The sequence below is a fragment of the Cupressus sempervirens genome, chromosome 5 (assembly GCF_028749045.1).
Source record: "Cupressus sempervirens isolate cs-2001-9-10 chromosome 5, ASM2874904v1, whole genome shotgun sequence".
Classification (NCBI taxonomy): domain Eukaryota; kingdom Viridiplantae; phylum Streptophyta; class Pinopsida; order Cupressales; family Cupressaceae; genus Cupressus; species Cupressus sempervirens.
Window position 1 is genome coordinate 241,827,481 of NC_143122.1, and position 14,493 is coordinate 241,841,973.

At 32.5% G+C, this 14,493-nt stretch overlaps 1 protein-coding gene across 1 annotated transcript in view; it reads left to right on the forward strand.

Moving 5' to 3' along the window:
• Positions 1-4,340: 4,340 nt before the first annotated feature.
• The window catches only part of LOC149555426 (mitogen-activated protein kinase 15-like), a 61,766-nt gene continuing 51,613 nt past the window's right edge, over positions 4,341-14,493 (forward strand). The window contains exon 1 of the mRNA XM_089829465.1: positions 4,341-5,225. Coding sequence (XP_089685591.1) covers positions 4,751-5,225 — 475 coding nt within the window. The 5' untranslated portion in view covers positions 4,341-4,750. The remainder of the gene's footprint in view (positions 5,226-14,493) is intronic.

Sequence of the window (14,493 nt, forward strand, 5' to 3'; positions counted from 1 at the left end):
TTGACAGCAAGAAAATATTTAATATTTGCTATGTAGTATTGGTCTCCAATGTTATCAAGTTAGAATACCCAGTGTTCCATTTGACAATGTTGAATTGATCAACACAATATCCTACCCAATGGTATGCATAATCACAAGATATACTTTTACACAACCCATATTCTTTGTTTCATTCTATTCTTTATTCCTTATCTTACATTTGCAACCTGCTTCAATGATACTATGTTAAAGGAGGAGGATCACTGCAAATGTAATAGCATTGCCTGCACAATATTTATTTTCCAAAGGCAATGATCTCTTGTATTTATATTGAGAATAAATGAAGAAGAGACATGTCCCTTAATGAGACACGTCTATTCGTTAATACAATGACAATTTTAATTACACATGCACACACATCTTCAATGGTTTAACCACATAGGTTTATCCAACTGAAGCTACCAAACATCAACACTCTATAAAATTGGCCATGGCTCAAATATTTAAAAACATCATATAAAATAGCTCCATGCAAACCAAATACTATAGACAACTACTACCAACTTTGAACTATGCATGTGTTTCCCTTAGTCAAACCTCGAAGATACTAATACAATTATAAAAAAAAACTATCAAAGATAATATGCAATGCTCAAAATGACAATGTAAAATGATAATATAAAAAAAATGCTTTAGTTTAACACTCCAATGCTTACCCATGTCATTGTCTTTTATACTCTAAGAGTCTAAAAATGAATTGTCGACAATCATTAAATACATTTCCAAATGTGACAAGTGAAACATTTCATGCTTCAATCTTACACCTAATGACTATTTTCTAGAGTAGCTTTAACACACACCATCTTAGACATCCTTACATGCTTGCCTACTATTTTCAATCTCTGTTATCATTTTGAGCGAGATTTGGTGAAAGAGAACATAACCCTTTCTTAATAAGCTCTGAAACAATGTCTATAGATATCAATCCATTTCAAATCCAAACCAATAAATCAAAACACATATTTAAGTAAAATTGTATAAAGTTAATCCATAACCATGATGATATTCGAACATGTACAAATCTCAAACATATGAAAAACAAAAGGAAATATATGAACTTTTATAGTCCATGATACCAACAATATGCTTTTGGGTCTACACATGTTAATAATAATGCAAGACTACCTGTACTCTTTGTGAGAGGTTCCTAACTGCCCTACAAATGACATGCACATACCTTAGGAGAGAGGAACCATTTATATGAGGGGGATCAAATAGACAATATGTTATGTGAACACTTTTTGACCAGTAGGTGAACAAAACAAACCTATAGTGGTGGTACTAAAAATGCCCCATCCATGCATAACCCCAAAAAGAGAGGGAAAATTTTCAAAATTTAACCACTCATGTTGCCACACTAGTACACCATTAAACATGATTTACTACATATCTATGAATCTTATAAATTTTTGGGACCATCTCTAACACTTAAAAAAAATATGTTGTTATTTAGAAGTATATTCAACAATTTAAGCTTGAAAATTTCATTTTTCAATTAAAGACTAGACAAGATATTGGAAATTAAAATTAATCTAAAAATTTCAAATAACATTTTAAAAAATATAAAATTTGTATAAACATATATTGACTCCTCTCCCACTTGTCCAACCAAATTACAAAAATAACAAACATTTTTTTTTCTATTAATGATAGAGGATAAAATTACTTCAAGTTACATCAAGCCAAAAATCTAGATGCCACCAAAATTGCATCTAGAGATGGTTTTTTCAAGCTAACAAGACCATCAACTAAACCGAGCTAGCTACCAAAATAAATAAGCTGAACATATCATGACTACAAAGCATGTTTAGTTATACACAAAAGAGAGTTATTCAACTTTAAACTAGTTAGCCCCAACCATCCTTTGGGTTGCTATTAGGACTGATATTGCTAAAGTTCCATGCATCATCATAGACAATATTCTCAAGAGGTCTAATAACAATCATTATAAGACAACACTTGTCCAACTAAATTATAAAAGTCCAATGAATCAAAATCAAATACCAATCATCTTCAAAACGTATTTCATAATTGAAAAATTCAATAATGCATTGAACTAATTTAAATTCTATTATTGTATTTGTTGCAAGCTATACTATTGCAATTTTTTCTACTTAACTAGTTATTAAACTTTTCTATCTTAATCAATTAGATGTAAGTATTTTTCATTTTAATTTTAACTTTTAATTTTTGTAATGTTTATTTGTGAATTTTTTTATTTTTTCTATTTTTAAATTTATTTTACTTGAATTTCATTGGCTTATAAATTTTGGGTCTTATAAGAGCGGATTTTAAGGAAGCACTACTCGATGTTTTAGAATGAAAAATATAAATCACATTAACTTTTATAAAACTTTTATAATATGAAAGAGAGCTATAAATGAATTTGTAAAATTATTTGTTATATAAAACTATTAAATGAATAATACGTTAGTACAATTATTTTAATAATATGTTTTTCTCTTATAAATATTTTGTGATCATATATTATGAATACTATTTTATATAATATTTTTTTTAGTTTAAATAAAATATTATTACTTTAAAATACAACTTAATTGAATTTTATGAATAATATTTTATATAATATTTTTTTAGTTTAAATAAAATATTAATACTTTAAGATACAACTTAATTACTTATATAGTAGGATGGCATTTTTATTTTATTAGAAATTATTTTTAATTATAATTTTTTTATTAAAAATATTTTTTCCAAATATTTAAATATCTAAAATTAATTATGTTTTTATAATCTTTCTAAATTAAACATTAGATTTTTAATGTAGAAGTATCATTTTATTTTTAAAAAATTAATCAAATTATAAAATATTAATTAAATATTAATAAAATTATATTAATTTTATCAAATTTTTAACTTTACTACTCTATCTAATTAGACTATTGTAAATTACCGCAAATAAATGTTGGCACTTGTTTATATTTTCATCTAAGATCAATTGTACATCCTTTTCGAGAACTCAATTTTATATTGAAGTAGGTAATATTTTCAGACAAGATAAGTCAAATTTTTGTTCCCGAAAGCATGAATTACAAAGTACACAATAGCCAATTCGAATCCAATTCCATACTCTATTCACAAACCCTTAGGCACTCAAATATGTATAGACATATACTCAATGTATATATGTCCATCTCAAATGATATTATCCTCTGTTTGGACATATATACTCTCCAATGCTTACCCATGTCATTCTCTTATATACTCTAAGAGTCTAAAAATGAATTGTCTACAATCATTAAATACATTTCCAGATGTGACAAGTGAAACATTTCATGCTTTAATCTTACACCTAATGACTATTTTTTAGAGTAGCTTTAACACACACCATCTTAGACATCCTTACATGCTCGCCTGCTATTTTCAACCTATGTTTATCATTTTGAGTGAGATTTGGTGAAAGAGAACATAACCCTTTCTTAACAAGCTCTGAAACAATGTTTATAGATATCAATCCATTTCAAATCCAAACCAATAAATCAAAACATATATTTGAGTAAAATTGTGTAAAGTTAATCCATAAACATGATGATATTCAAACATATACACATCTCAAACATATGAAAAAGAAAAAGAAATAAATGAAACTTTTATAGTCCATGATACCAACGATATGCTTTTGGGTCTACACATGTTAATAATAATGTAGGACTACCCGTACTCTTTGTGAGAGGTTCCTAACTACCCTACAAATGACATGCACATACCTTAGGGGAGAGGAACCATTTATATGAGGGGGATCCAATAGACAATATGCTATGTGAACACTTTTTGATTAGTAGGTGAACAAAACAAACCTATAGTAGTGTACTAAAAATGCGCCATCCCTGCATAACTCCAAAAGGAGAGGGAAAATTTTCATAAAAAACCACTCATATTGCTACATCAATACACCATTAAACATGATTTACTACATATCTATGAATCTTATCCATTTTTGGTACCATCTCTAACACTTTAAAAAAAACATGTTATTTAACATTATATTCAACAACGTAAGTTTGAAAATTTCATTTTTCAATTAAAGACTTGCAAGATATTGGAAATTGAAATTAACCTAAAATTTTCAAATAACATTTTGAAAAATATAAAATTTGTGTGTAAACATATATTGACTCCTCTCCCACTTGTCCAACCAAATTAAAAAAAAACAATCAGTTTAAGAAAACACTTGTCCAACCAAATTACAAAAATAACAATCAGTTTAAGAAAACACTTGTCCAACCGAATTATAAAAGTCCAACGAATCAAATACCGATCATCTTCAAAACGTATTTCATAAATTGAAAAACTCAATAATGCATTGAACTAATTTAAATTCCATTATTTATATTTTCATCTAAGATCAGCTGGACATCCTTTTCGAGAAGTCGATTTTATATTGAAGTAGTTAATATTTTCAGATAAGACCAGTCATTTTTTCGTCTCGGAAAGCTTGAATTACAAAAGTACACAGTAGCCAATTCGAATCCAATTCCATGCTCTATTTACAAACCCTTGGACTCTCGAATATGTATAGACATATACTCAACGTATATATGTCCACCTCAAACCATATTCTCCTCCGTTTGGACTCATTGTACATATATCCACGTCAAGTCAAATTTTGATTGCTGTGTAGATTTTTGTGTCGGTTATCGATCCACATCGGGCACCTATGTGATGTTGCGTAGATGTATATTATATTTATATGTATCCAGGAAAAAATCTGGATTTCTTTCGATTAGATGATCTAGGCACATACTCGATTGCCCTCATGGCGCAGTCAGTGGATTTTTTCAGCGAGTATGGCGAGGGGAGTCGATATGTAGTGCAGGAAATGGTGGGAAAAGGTAGCTACGGCGTTGTTTGTTCTGCAGTCGATACTTTGACGGGGCAGAAAGTGGCGATCAAAAAAATGACTAATATTTTTGAACATGTATCGGATGCGACAAGAATTTTGAGAGAAATTAAATTGCTGAGGCTCTTGCGCCATCCTGATATTGTTGAAATCAAGCATATAATGCTTCCCCCATGTGGCCGCAAGTTTAAGGATGTTTATGTTGTTTTCGAGTTGATGGAGTCCGATCTGCATCAGGTTATTAAAGCAAATAGAGACTTGACGCCTCGCCATTATCAGTATTTCTTGTATCAGCTTCTGCGGGCCATGAAGTATCTTCATACAGGTTGGCAACCAGGATTTTTTCTGTAGCTGACTATTTCTTTCATAGAATTTCCAGGAATTGGATCTGCTATTAAAAAATGCATTCGAAATCTACTAGCCGGGTTTTCATATAATATGTATAAAAAAAATTAAGTTTTCCACAATTTACATGTATTGTTAGAATGTGATGAAATTTATTCTACGTTTTCCTTTACAGTCTGTCTAAGATATTCATTTTCCCCTTTTAAATCTTGTACGACACTTTTCGCATATAAATTATAAAGAACATATATTATATTTGTTAAAGTATATTTTCCTAATATATAGATGTGGTATTTTCTGAGCTCAGAAAGATTCTTATTTATATATAAACTCTACATAAGATTTTATATTTACCCACACATTTTTTGTTGGTAGAAAAATCCCTGTTTTTAGTTGCAACTGGGTTATAATATTTATGGGCAACCTTTGGCTTAAATGCCAATATTGAGGGTATCTCTTTGGTATAATGGTCTAGATTTTGGCATGTTGGATGTATTATTTTACCCGACTTCAACATTCTACCACGTCTCTCAGTGTTTGAACTTGGACCTGCTCTTTGGAAGCATGCTTGATTTTAGCAACTCATCTCATCATATATAATGAAGTAAATTTTGATTTTAAACTTGAATAGAATTTTCAATTTTTTCCTTTTCCCAAACTTAGCACGGTTGTGGAATGCATTCTAGGTCAACTAATTCATTGGTTGATTGCCCACTTAATTTTAAGAAATATTTTCTTTCAGTGATAGCAAAGGGTGCACCCCTGTGGATTTTGCGGAGTTTCAAATATGGGGATCGGGACAGAGTGTGGTCATCCTGATCCCCCATCTTGTTCAGAAATTAGGGATGGCCATGGGTTGCCCCCTCAATATGGGGATACCGCTGGGGCGTTCCCCCAAGGGGACCTAGTGGAGGGGATCTCAGGATTTCCAATTGGATATTAATCAGAGACAGAAATTCTGTTCAAACCTTGTTTGTTTTGCATCACGCAATGGTAGAATTGAATAAATGAAGTAAACAACAAATTGCAATTTAGAAGATTTTCCAACGTGTCATTGATATTAGGGAGGATTATGAGCATTAATAAAATTATTTCCGGACATTGAGAGGGAGGCTGGATGTCTTACACTCACCTTCTCGGATATTTTAGTTCTCTAGTTTGGTGAATGACCCTCTATATATAGTGACATCAGTATGGAGATTCAGGAATTCTACCAGCAGAATTAAATATATAGTCATGAAAAATGTGACATCTTAGAGACTTTATGTGCATCAGATCATCTAGTGCAAATTACTCCTAAATTTCTATATAGTACTTGGCAGCCAGTCACCACTAGCCAGTTGAGATAGGTCGAATTCAAAATTGGGTGCAGTTTGTCACTTAATTTCAATGCTTTTGCTTGTACTTTGGAAATTTGAATCATAAATATGGAAGACTGTCAACTTTCACATTCGTCAAATGTCTTTCCTCATTCATTACAATCACAAATCACTTTGTTGTAAGAGGAAAGAAAGAGCAGACCTGCATCTGTTGGGACAATTTAAAAATTCAACTTTGGCAGAATGACTAAGAAGATCTTGGGAAAAGGAAGTATGGGAGGAAAAAATTGGGTACAGCAGTGGGCAGACAGTCACCATTTTAAACAATGCATTGAAATTCGAACCTACAATTAGGCTGAAGTTATTGCCTTGTATGCTAGATTTAGGTTGGCAGCAGAGAATAAGATACCAGAAATATCAAATATGTACTGAGGTGAGGGTGATCCACGTTTAACACTGTAAAAGTACAAATGTACCATGAATCTTTTTGCCAAAGCTGTCATTGATTGAGATCAGATAATGGATCCAACAGTGTGCAAGGGTGAATTGAACATGATGGGAATGCTTGTTTGACATTTTTGTCAAATGGGAAAAACATGCCTTTGGTACCTAGTCACATGCCTTTTCATTGTTTGCAAGAAAAACTTAAATTGCTATAATATAAATATGCATGGAATCCTGAGGGTTATTGTTTTTCATAGGACATACCTTAGTAAGTCTGCATACTTTTACCCACCTTCTTATTTCACCTTGTAACAAACCCCACTTATTAGTATAATCTCTCTCCTCTTTGTCGCTCACATCAGTCATATTCATTATGATATCTTCAAGCCTCTCTCCGTCTGCCATTTTTATGATAGCTGCAATATTCTTTCATGGATTAAATGAAACTTATTGTATTATGTATTACTTGCTTAGATAACTTGTTTCACAGCAATAAGTGTTCAATTTATTAGACAAAAAAATAGCAAGAAATACAGATGTGAAATAGATGCATTGAGTATCAATAGTAATAAACCTTTTATTGAATTAGATAATTCAATTCATACACTCAGAATTTGCAAATGGTTACTCAAGATTGAAACTATTTGTACACTGACCTGATTGCCTGCTTCAGAAGATTATCTTATTCGGTTGGAGACCTGCATATTAATTATTTATGGCACCCTCATGTGCTGCAATCCCTATGTTTGCAAAAAGCCATGATTTCTTCATGGCTGATTGACTTCTAATGAATGCCTTGAATTTCTGAAGCCACTCGGACTTTCTTGTGCCCAAATAATTCTATAAAGTGATCCCAAGACTTGCTGTAGCTGCTTCTATACTGTACGGCTGAATGAAAAAGCATGGGATATGCCTGGGGTTGCATCCAAGTATGCACCTTAAAAGTATAATGCAATTCTTGCAGACAAAACTCATAACAAAGATTGATTGGTCATAATCCTTCTTCAAACCCATTGATGCCTTTGTAAATAAATCTTTACCCTCGAAGCATTTAACCTCCTCCATATTCCTTGCCCATAGATTTAGGTATTTAATCATATTGCCTTTTGTTAATTAAGTGCCCCTCATGGTAAACTGTCTAGGAGAAGTTAGTCATAACTCAAATGCACCCCATCCTCCCATTTTATAATATAATTGAATAATTAAGTATCACAACTTGAGCTTTTTGCTCCTCTTATTTAATTAAACACTTAATCCCTTTTTTTAACTTAATGCTTTATCTTATTATTATTTATTTATTTATTGGTGAGCTAGGCAAAAGGAGGACTTTACAATCCTTCCTTCCTGGAGATTGCTTGCCCTCAAGCCCGCTCTTGCAAGCTGAAACCAAATGCCCGAATTCTATATCAACTTCATGAACACTGCTCCATCAGTATGCTGTGTTACTCTGATAAAAGCAACAGTATACCCGAAGTTGTGAAGCAATTTATCACTCGTGCTTTGAATCCTCTTTACATCTTCTATGGTACAATGCACAAAATCTGCCCTCATACTAGTTGCATCATCAGCCCATGTCTCATAACTATCTGCCCAAACTTGACTGCCAACATTAGGTGACCCCATAGCATTGTCTTCTCTATAATTATGGGCTGCATTAACTTGAGGATGAAGAGCTGATATCACAATCAACACTGCTGTCATGCATCTGTGTTATGTTATCTACTTTTACAAGCACTTCACTGAAAACTTCATGCTCAGCTCTTGGAGACTACTCTACATTAGTTATTCCATGTGTAAGGGCTGCAAACTCTTGAGAATGAGAAAGAGATTGTAAATTATTGCTGTTCAAAATCAGAATTTTCACGTCGTTTTCTTTGGAATCACAAATCAGCCCCAAATGGTCTTGCAAATCTTCCCATACCAAAATCTTTTGTTCCTGTTTTTCAAGTGTCCTTGAATGTCATGTCCTGCCTTTTCTTAATGCATATGAATTGTGTAATTATTGTAGTCAACTATCACACTAGAAGATGCATTGTGATCACTTGAAGAATCCATACCATCATTATCTATATCAATCTCATGCTCAACTTTAAGAGATGGTTTTGAACTTACAGATGATTGTTCTTCTATTTTTGGTATAAAAGTAGGTCAAAGTGGTCTATCCGAAACTGTTGTAGTGGCTCTACCGGTTCTACTATGCCTTCTACTACTCTCACTTCTTGGCCTTCTTAATCGTGAATGGTCCAATCCCATCTGACTGGTGGCTGTAATCATACAGTTCTGTAATTGTTGGGCAAAAGCTAAGTTTCCGATTCAGGTGCAGATGTAAGAATCCGGTGTGTAGATGCGCAGAATTTTTTTGTGGGCTTTGGATGCATTTATATATATATTATGTATATATACATGTATGCTTATAATGTATATATAGTGTACATATATATGTATATATATATCTATTATGTATATACAAAGAAATGCAAGTAACCCGGGGACGTCCCCACCCCTGTTTCCCTTTTCTAAAAATTCCCAAGAAACTTCCTATTAACTTTGGGGACTTCAGAATTTCTTTTGGGGACGTCAGTATGTCCTAGGGATGGTTGGGGATGCATAGGGGATGCCTTGGAAGTCCCTAGGACAGAGGGGTGTCCCCGATTTTATAGACAACATTAACACTTATAAAATATTTTTCTTTTATAAAACATTGTCTACTTTAATTTTAAAGTGGGCCCCTCCTTCTAAGTTCACCCTAACATGCTTATTATTGTTCGGTAGTTAATTCCTGCTATTTGGGGCCATCTGATTAGTATTTGACATCATTATGTTAAGAATCATGGAATTAATATTGTTGTTACAATGACGCTACACACTCAGAATTATATAGCAGACTGTTTGCAAGGGGCTGGGAAAGTCTGAAAAGTGTATTATGGACCTAGAACATGCATCCTTATATCATTTTCTGGCAATACATTAGTGCTTGGTTGGGCTTGGGTTGATATGGATCCTTTGTGGAAGATATGGTGAATATTGGAAGTTGCATCAAGATACCATCTTATTGTAACAAACCTATATCATGATCAGAACTGTATAGAGGACCTTTTTGTATTAATATCAGTCCACTTATAATGAATTGGAAGTGTAGTTTCAGAATTAAATGATAATAGTATGGTTCAATTTGGAAGGTGGGTTATTGTTCTTGTTGCTATTGAAAATGAATTCTAAATTACGTTCTTGGGTATATTTCAAATTTTTATGTTATTATGTTACAATTACATGCACATTGATAATAATTCCAAACTATGAATGCATTATAGCATATTGAGCATTGAGTTTGATTATTGAAATGTTGTATGTTAAGGTTCTATGATGTTTAAATGACATGATTTATCCATGTCTTCGTATGAATGTAATGTATATATGCAAATTTCCCTATATATTTTATATTTTCCCTATATTTATGTAGCCGTCCCCCCTATCCCCAAAATTGGCAAAAAAATTTGCCGTCCCAAAAACCCGTCCCACTGTCCCTTGTCGCCTCGGGGGAACATAGATCTGAAATATACAAAATTAAATCATTTGATAGTATGATACTTCACCAATACCATTGATCAAGATATTTGATAGTTCGCAAGTATTCAAATTGAAATGACTAATAATTGAAAAAGCCATGTCATTTACATCTATGTTTACGATTCCAATGCAAATAAGAAAATCATTACAATTAAAAAATAAAAATATAATTCATGATTCAATGTTCATTAATCCAAATCAGAATCATATGGATTCGCAAAAAAAGTCCTCATCATCTCCAACTCCTCTGCTGTATGGTCAAGATCATTTGAATTGAAAGCGGTTCCTCTTATGCTACATGCACCATGTGTCATGATTCATAACATCATCCTCATCCATGATTGTACTAAGATCTTGATTTGTTGCATCCAAGTTCGCACACTCTGGTTTTACATCCCAAAGCTTGGCTACACCTCCCTTGTAGTGATCCTCCTTACGTGACAGAAGATGGAAGTTGGTATGAATGTAAATCAAGTTTTCAACTTTTTTTTGAGCTTAACCAAGTACACTTCATTGAGTGGATAAATGAGTATGTACTCCAATTCCGTTCAGCAACAGAAGAACTTGCAACCTAGACAGTGTTCACCAAATTTAATTAAAACATAAATTTAAAAAAATAAAAAACAATTTAAAGAATTGTAGCATACAAGTGGTAAACAAAAAAACTTGTGAGAGGATCTTGATTGCAAGAGGTTGTAGTTGCTTAAATGGTTGACAATAGAGGCACCAACATGTGAAGATCCTATGTCTTTTTGGTCCTTATTTTCAATTGGAGTAAGCTTTGCTCCCAAAGCAAATACGCCAAATTCTGTCCTAACTTTTTTGTACATGTCATTATCTTGGAAGAGTCTTGCAAAAGTGAGTGTAGCACCCACTAGCAATTTCTTCATTGGCATATGGTGGTACTCTATCTAGCATAGCAAACACTTCCTTGCTATAGTACCTTGGAGATAAGGCATATGCAAGGAGTTGCAATGGGGTAGTCATATTTTCTTAATAATGGTGAATGATTGTTTCCATTTGATTGCATAAGGCTTCACAATGTGTGAGGTCATTCTCATGTGTTTGTATGGGAATTTTTACCTTCTCTACTATTGTATCCATGCTTTTATAGACATCCCCCAAACAAGGTTGATTTGTATTAGCAAAGTAGAGCATAGTCATGATAGGGTTCGTGAAATCTAATACAAACTAGCATATGAACCCACCAAATGTCATCCAAGATCAATACCTTGATTTTTTGGGTTCTCTCTGAATTCAAAGCCTTCATATATTCGACTGGCTAGAAATAATCTTTTGGCTTAATGCCCCTTCAACCTTGACAAGTCATCTCATAACAATAGTATCGGATGCAAATCGAGTTTCAACAACCTAAGCAAGTTAATAACAATATGTCAATAAATATCGAGCAAAATTATATACATTTTGATAATTGAATATGACATAAAATTTATTCAAATTAAATAAATAAATTAAATTTAGTAATTATAATTAATCTCCAACAACTCCAATTTGGAGAATGATCGGAACATTGATTGTGACATTTGATGGTTTGTCACAAACATCTGTATTTCCTCTCCATCTTGATAAATTTGCTTCACCCTATCTATTTGAGCGCTAGTTTGTTGCATGACCAAGTTTAGGGAGTGTATAGTGCATAATGTCCAAAAAAAATGGTCATTCAGACCCTTAACTACAGCACCTGCACCTCTACAATTTTTGGCATTGTTTATAATCACATGGACCACATTCTCAGTGCCCACCATATCTCTATGGCCTCAATGAGAATTTTAGAAATGAATTGTGAATCTTTCATTTCCCCTTCACAATCAACTACCTTCAAAACCATTGCCCCTTTGGGTGACACTGCAATCACGTTAATCAATGACCACTTTTTTGTATATTTCCATCCATCATAAACAATAGAAATACCTGAAATTTTAAAAGAATTTCTAATTTGTGGAATAACTCTCTCTACACAAGTCTTCTCTTTTTGCAATAGAGTAGCACACACCTTTCATATGCGAGACTTGTGTAATCAGCCGGTGCTTTATTGATGGCTGCCACCATTTCCTTCCATTATGGTGACCTCACCAAGTTGAAAGGAAGACCATTGGCATAGAGGCAATGTGCAATGGCTTGACTAGTAGGCTCTCTTGCTTGCATTTTAAATGTGGTGTCCAATGGATCTCTTTTGGGGATGGTAATTTCTACCTCTTCCTCTTCCTCTCCTAGTAGAAGTCTTGTAAGAATTGATGTTTGGAGGATACAATTGGTTCGATGGGTAATTGCATTGTTTTCTTTTTGAATGGAGGTTGATATACACTTTTTTTTGGGATCTTTTAACCAATTAATCAACAACTTCCTGTTCTTTTACAAAGAAAGCTATTTGTGCATTAGACATCCCCTTCCCATCTCTGCCTTTGCACATTGCATATTCGTTACCAGCAGGGCCCATAAAATGAAGTCTGACCCAGGAGTAAGAGCTATTCAATGATTTGCTTTTGTTACTTTGACAATACTCGTGGTATGTCTTTATAACGAAGATCCTTATCAATTTTGAAGCTATCAGCTCCTTGCCTCCTATTAAACTTTGACTACTGGTGTGGGCCATTCTTTCAATAAAATATAATTTCTTGCCATACTTAGAAATTAAATAAATTTAAATTAGAATAAAACTATGAACATCAAACATACAAGTGCAAAAAATACAAATTACTAAAATATATAGCTAAACTTGTTTCTTTATTTAAAAAAATAGAAAAAAAACTTGAAATTTTTCTTCCCAAACTTGATAAAATTTGTGAAAATCTCGAAACAATTCATTAAAGGACTCAAAAATAGAGTAAATACCTATCTTAGATGCTTAAAACTCCTTTGTGGAAGCTATCTCTCACCCCATGAACAATCCTCTTTGAAAATAATATAAATTACTAAAATACAAGGTCACCGGGAGACGGGTAGACTTTGAGGTCTCTGGTACTGGTATTGGTACCGGTACAACAATTTCAAATAGGAGACGGGGGTACTTGGAGATGGCAATTTTTTTGTTTAAATTTTTTTTTAATAGTTTAAAGAGTCTAATACTAAAAGTAAATATAAAATTTGAAAATAGTAATACTGTAAGACTAAAGTAAATAATAATAGTAATGTCACATTAAAAATTAAAATAGACTCATAGAGTCAAAGATTTCAAAACTCACATGATCACAATATTGTATCTCACAGAAATATTTGTTTTTCGAATATTGCATATGATCAATATCATATCAGATTGATAATCGCTGAGATTATCATTGCATATTCAAATTTTAAATTCAAAAAAGTATAGTTTGATGCTGAATTGCCGATATGCAAACAAAAATGAACACTTTGTACAATAAACAAAAAACAGAAATATATCTAGTATTAGTATGTCGATGGTACTATCATCTACTCCACAAGGTTGTGATCATCCATCTCAAGGTCTCCATCTATCATGCTCTCCAAAAAATCATCACTCTCCAAAAATATTTTAAATGATTTAATCATTTAAATTGTTGAATAAAAATAAATTTTAAAAAGTGTTTCTAATGTTTTAAAAGTTATTAATTTATTAAATAAAATATTTTAAATGATTTAATCATTTAAATTGTCGGTGGTCTTAATATTTGTATTAAAAACATTAAAATGAGGGCTAAAATATATAAAATTATTTAATATTATGTTTTACATTTATATTTTACCAGGAGACTTTGGGGAGACTTCACTTTTTGGATTAGGAGACGGGGAGACTTTAGGAGACTTCGTCATGAAGTCTCCAACCTTTTTTGATGTCTCTGGAGACGTGAAAAGTCTCCGAGACGCGTCTCGGTCTTCGAGACGCTACTTTTAGGGGGGAGACGGGTCTCCCGGTAACCATGCTAAAATATATAGCTA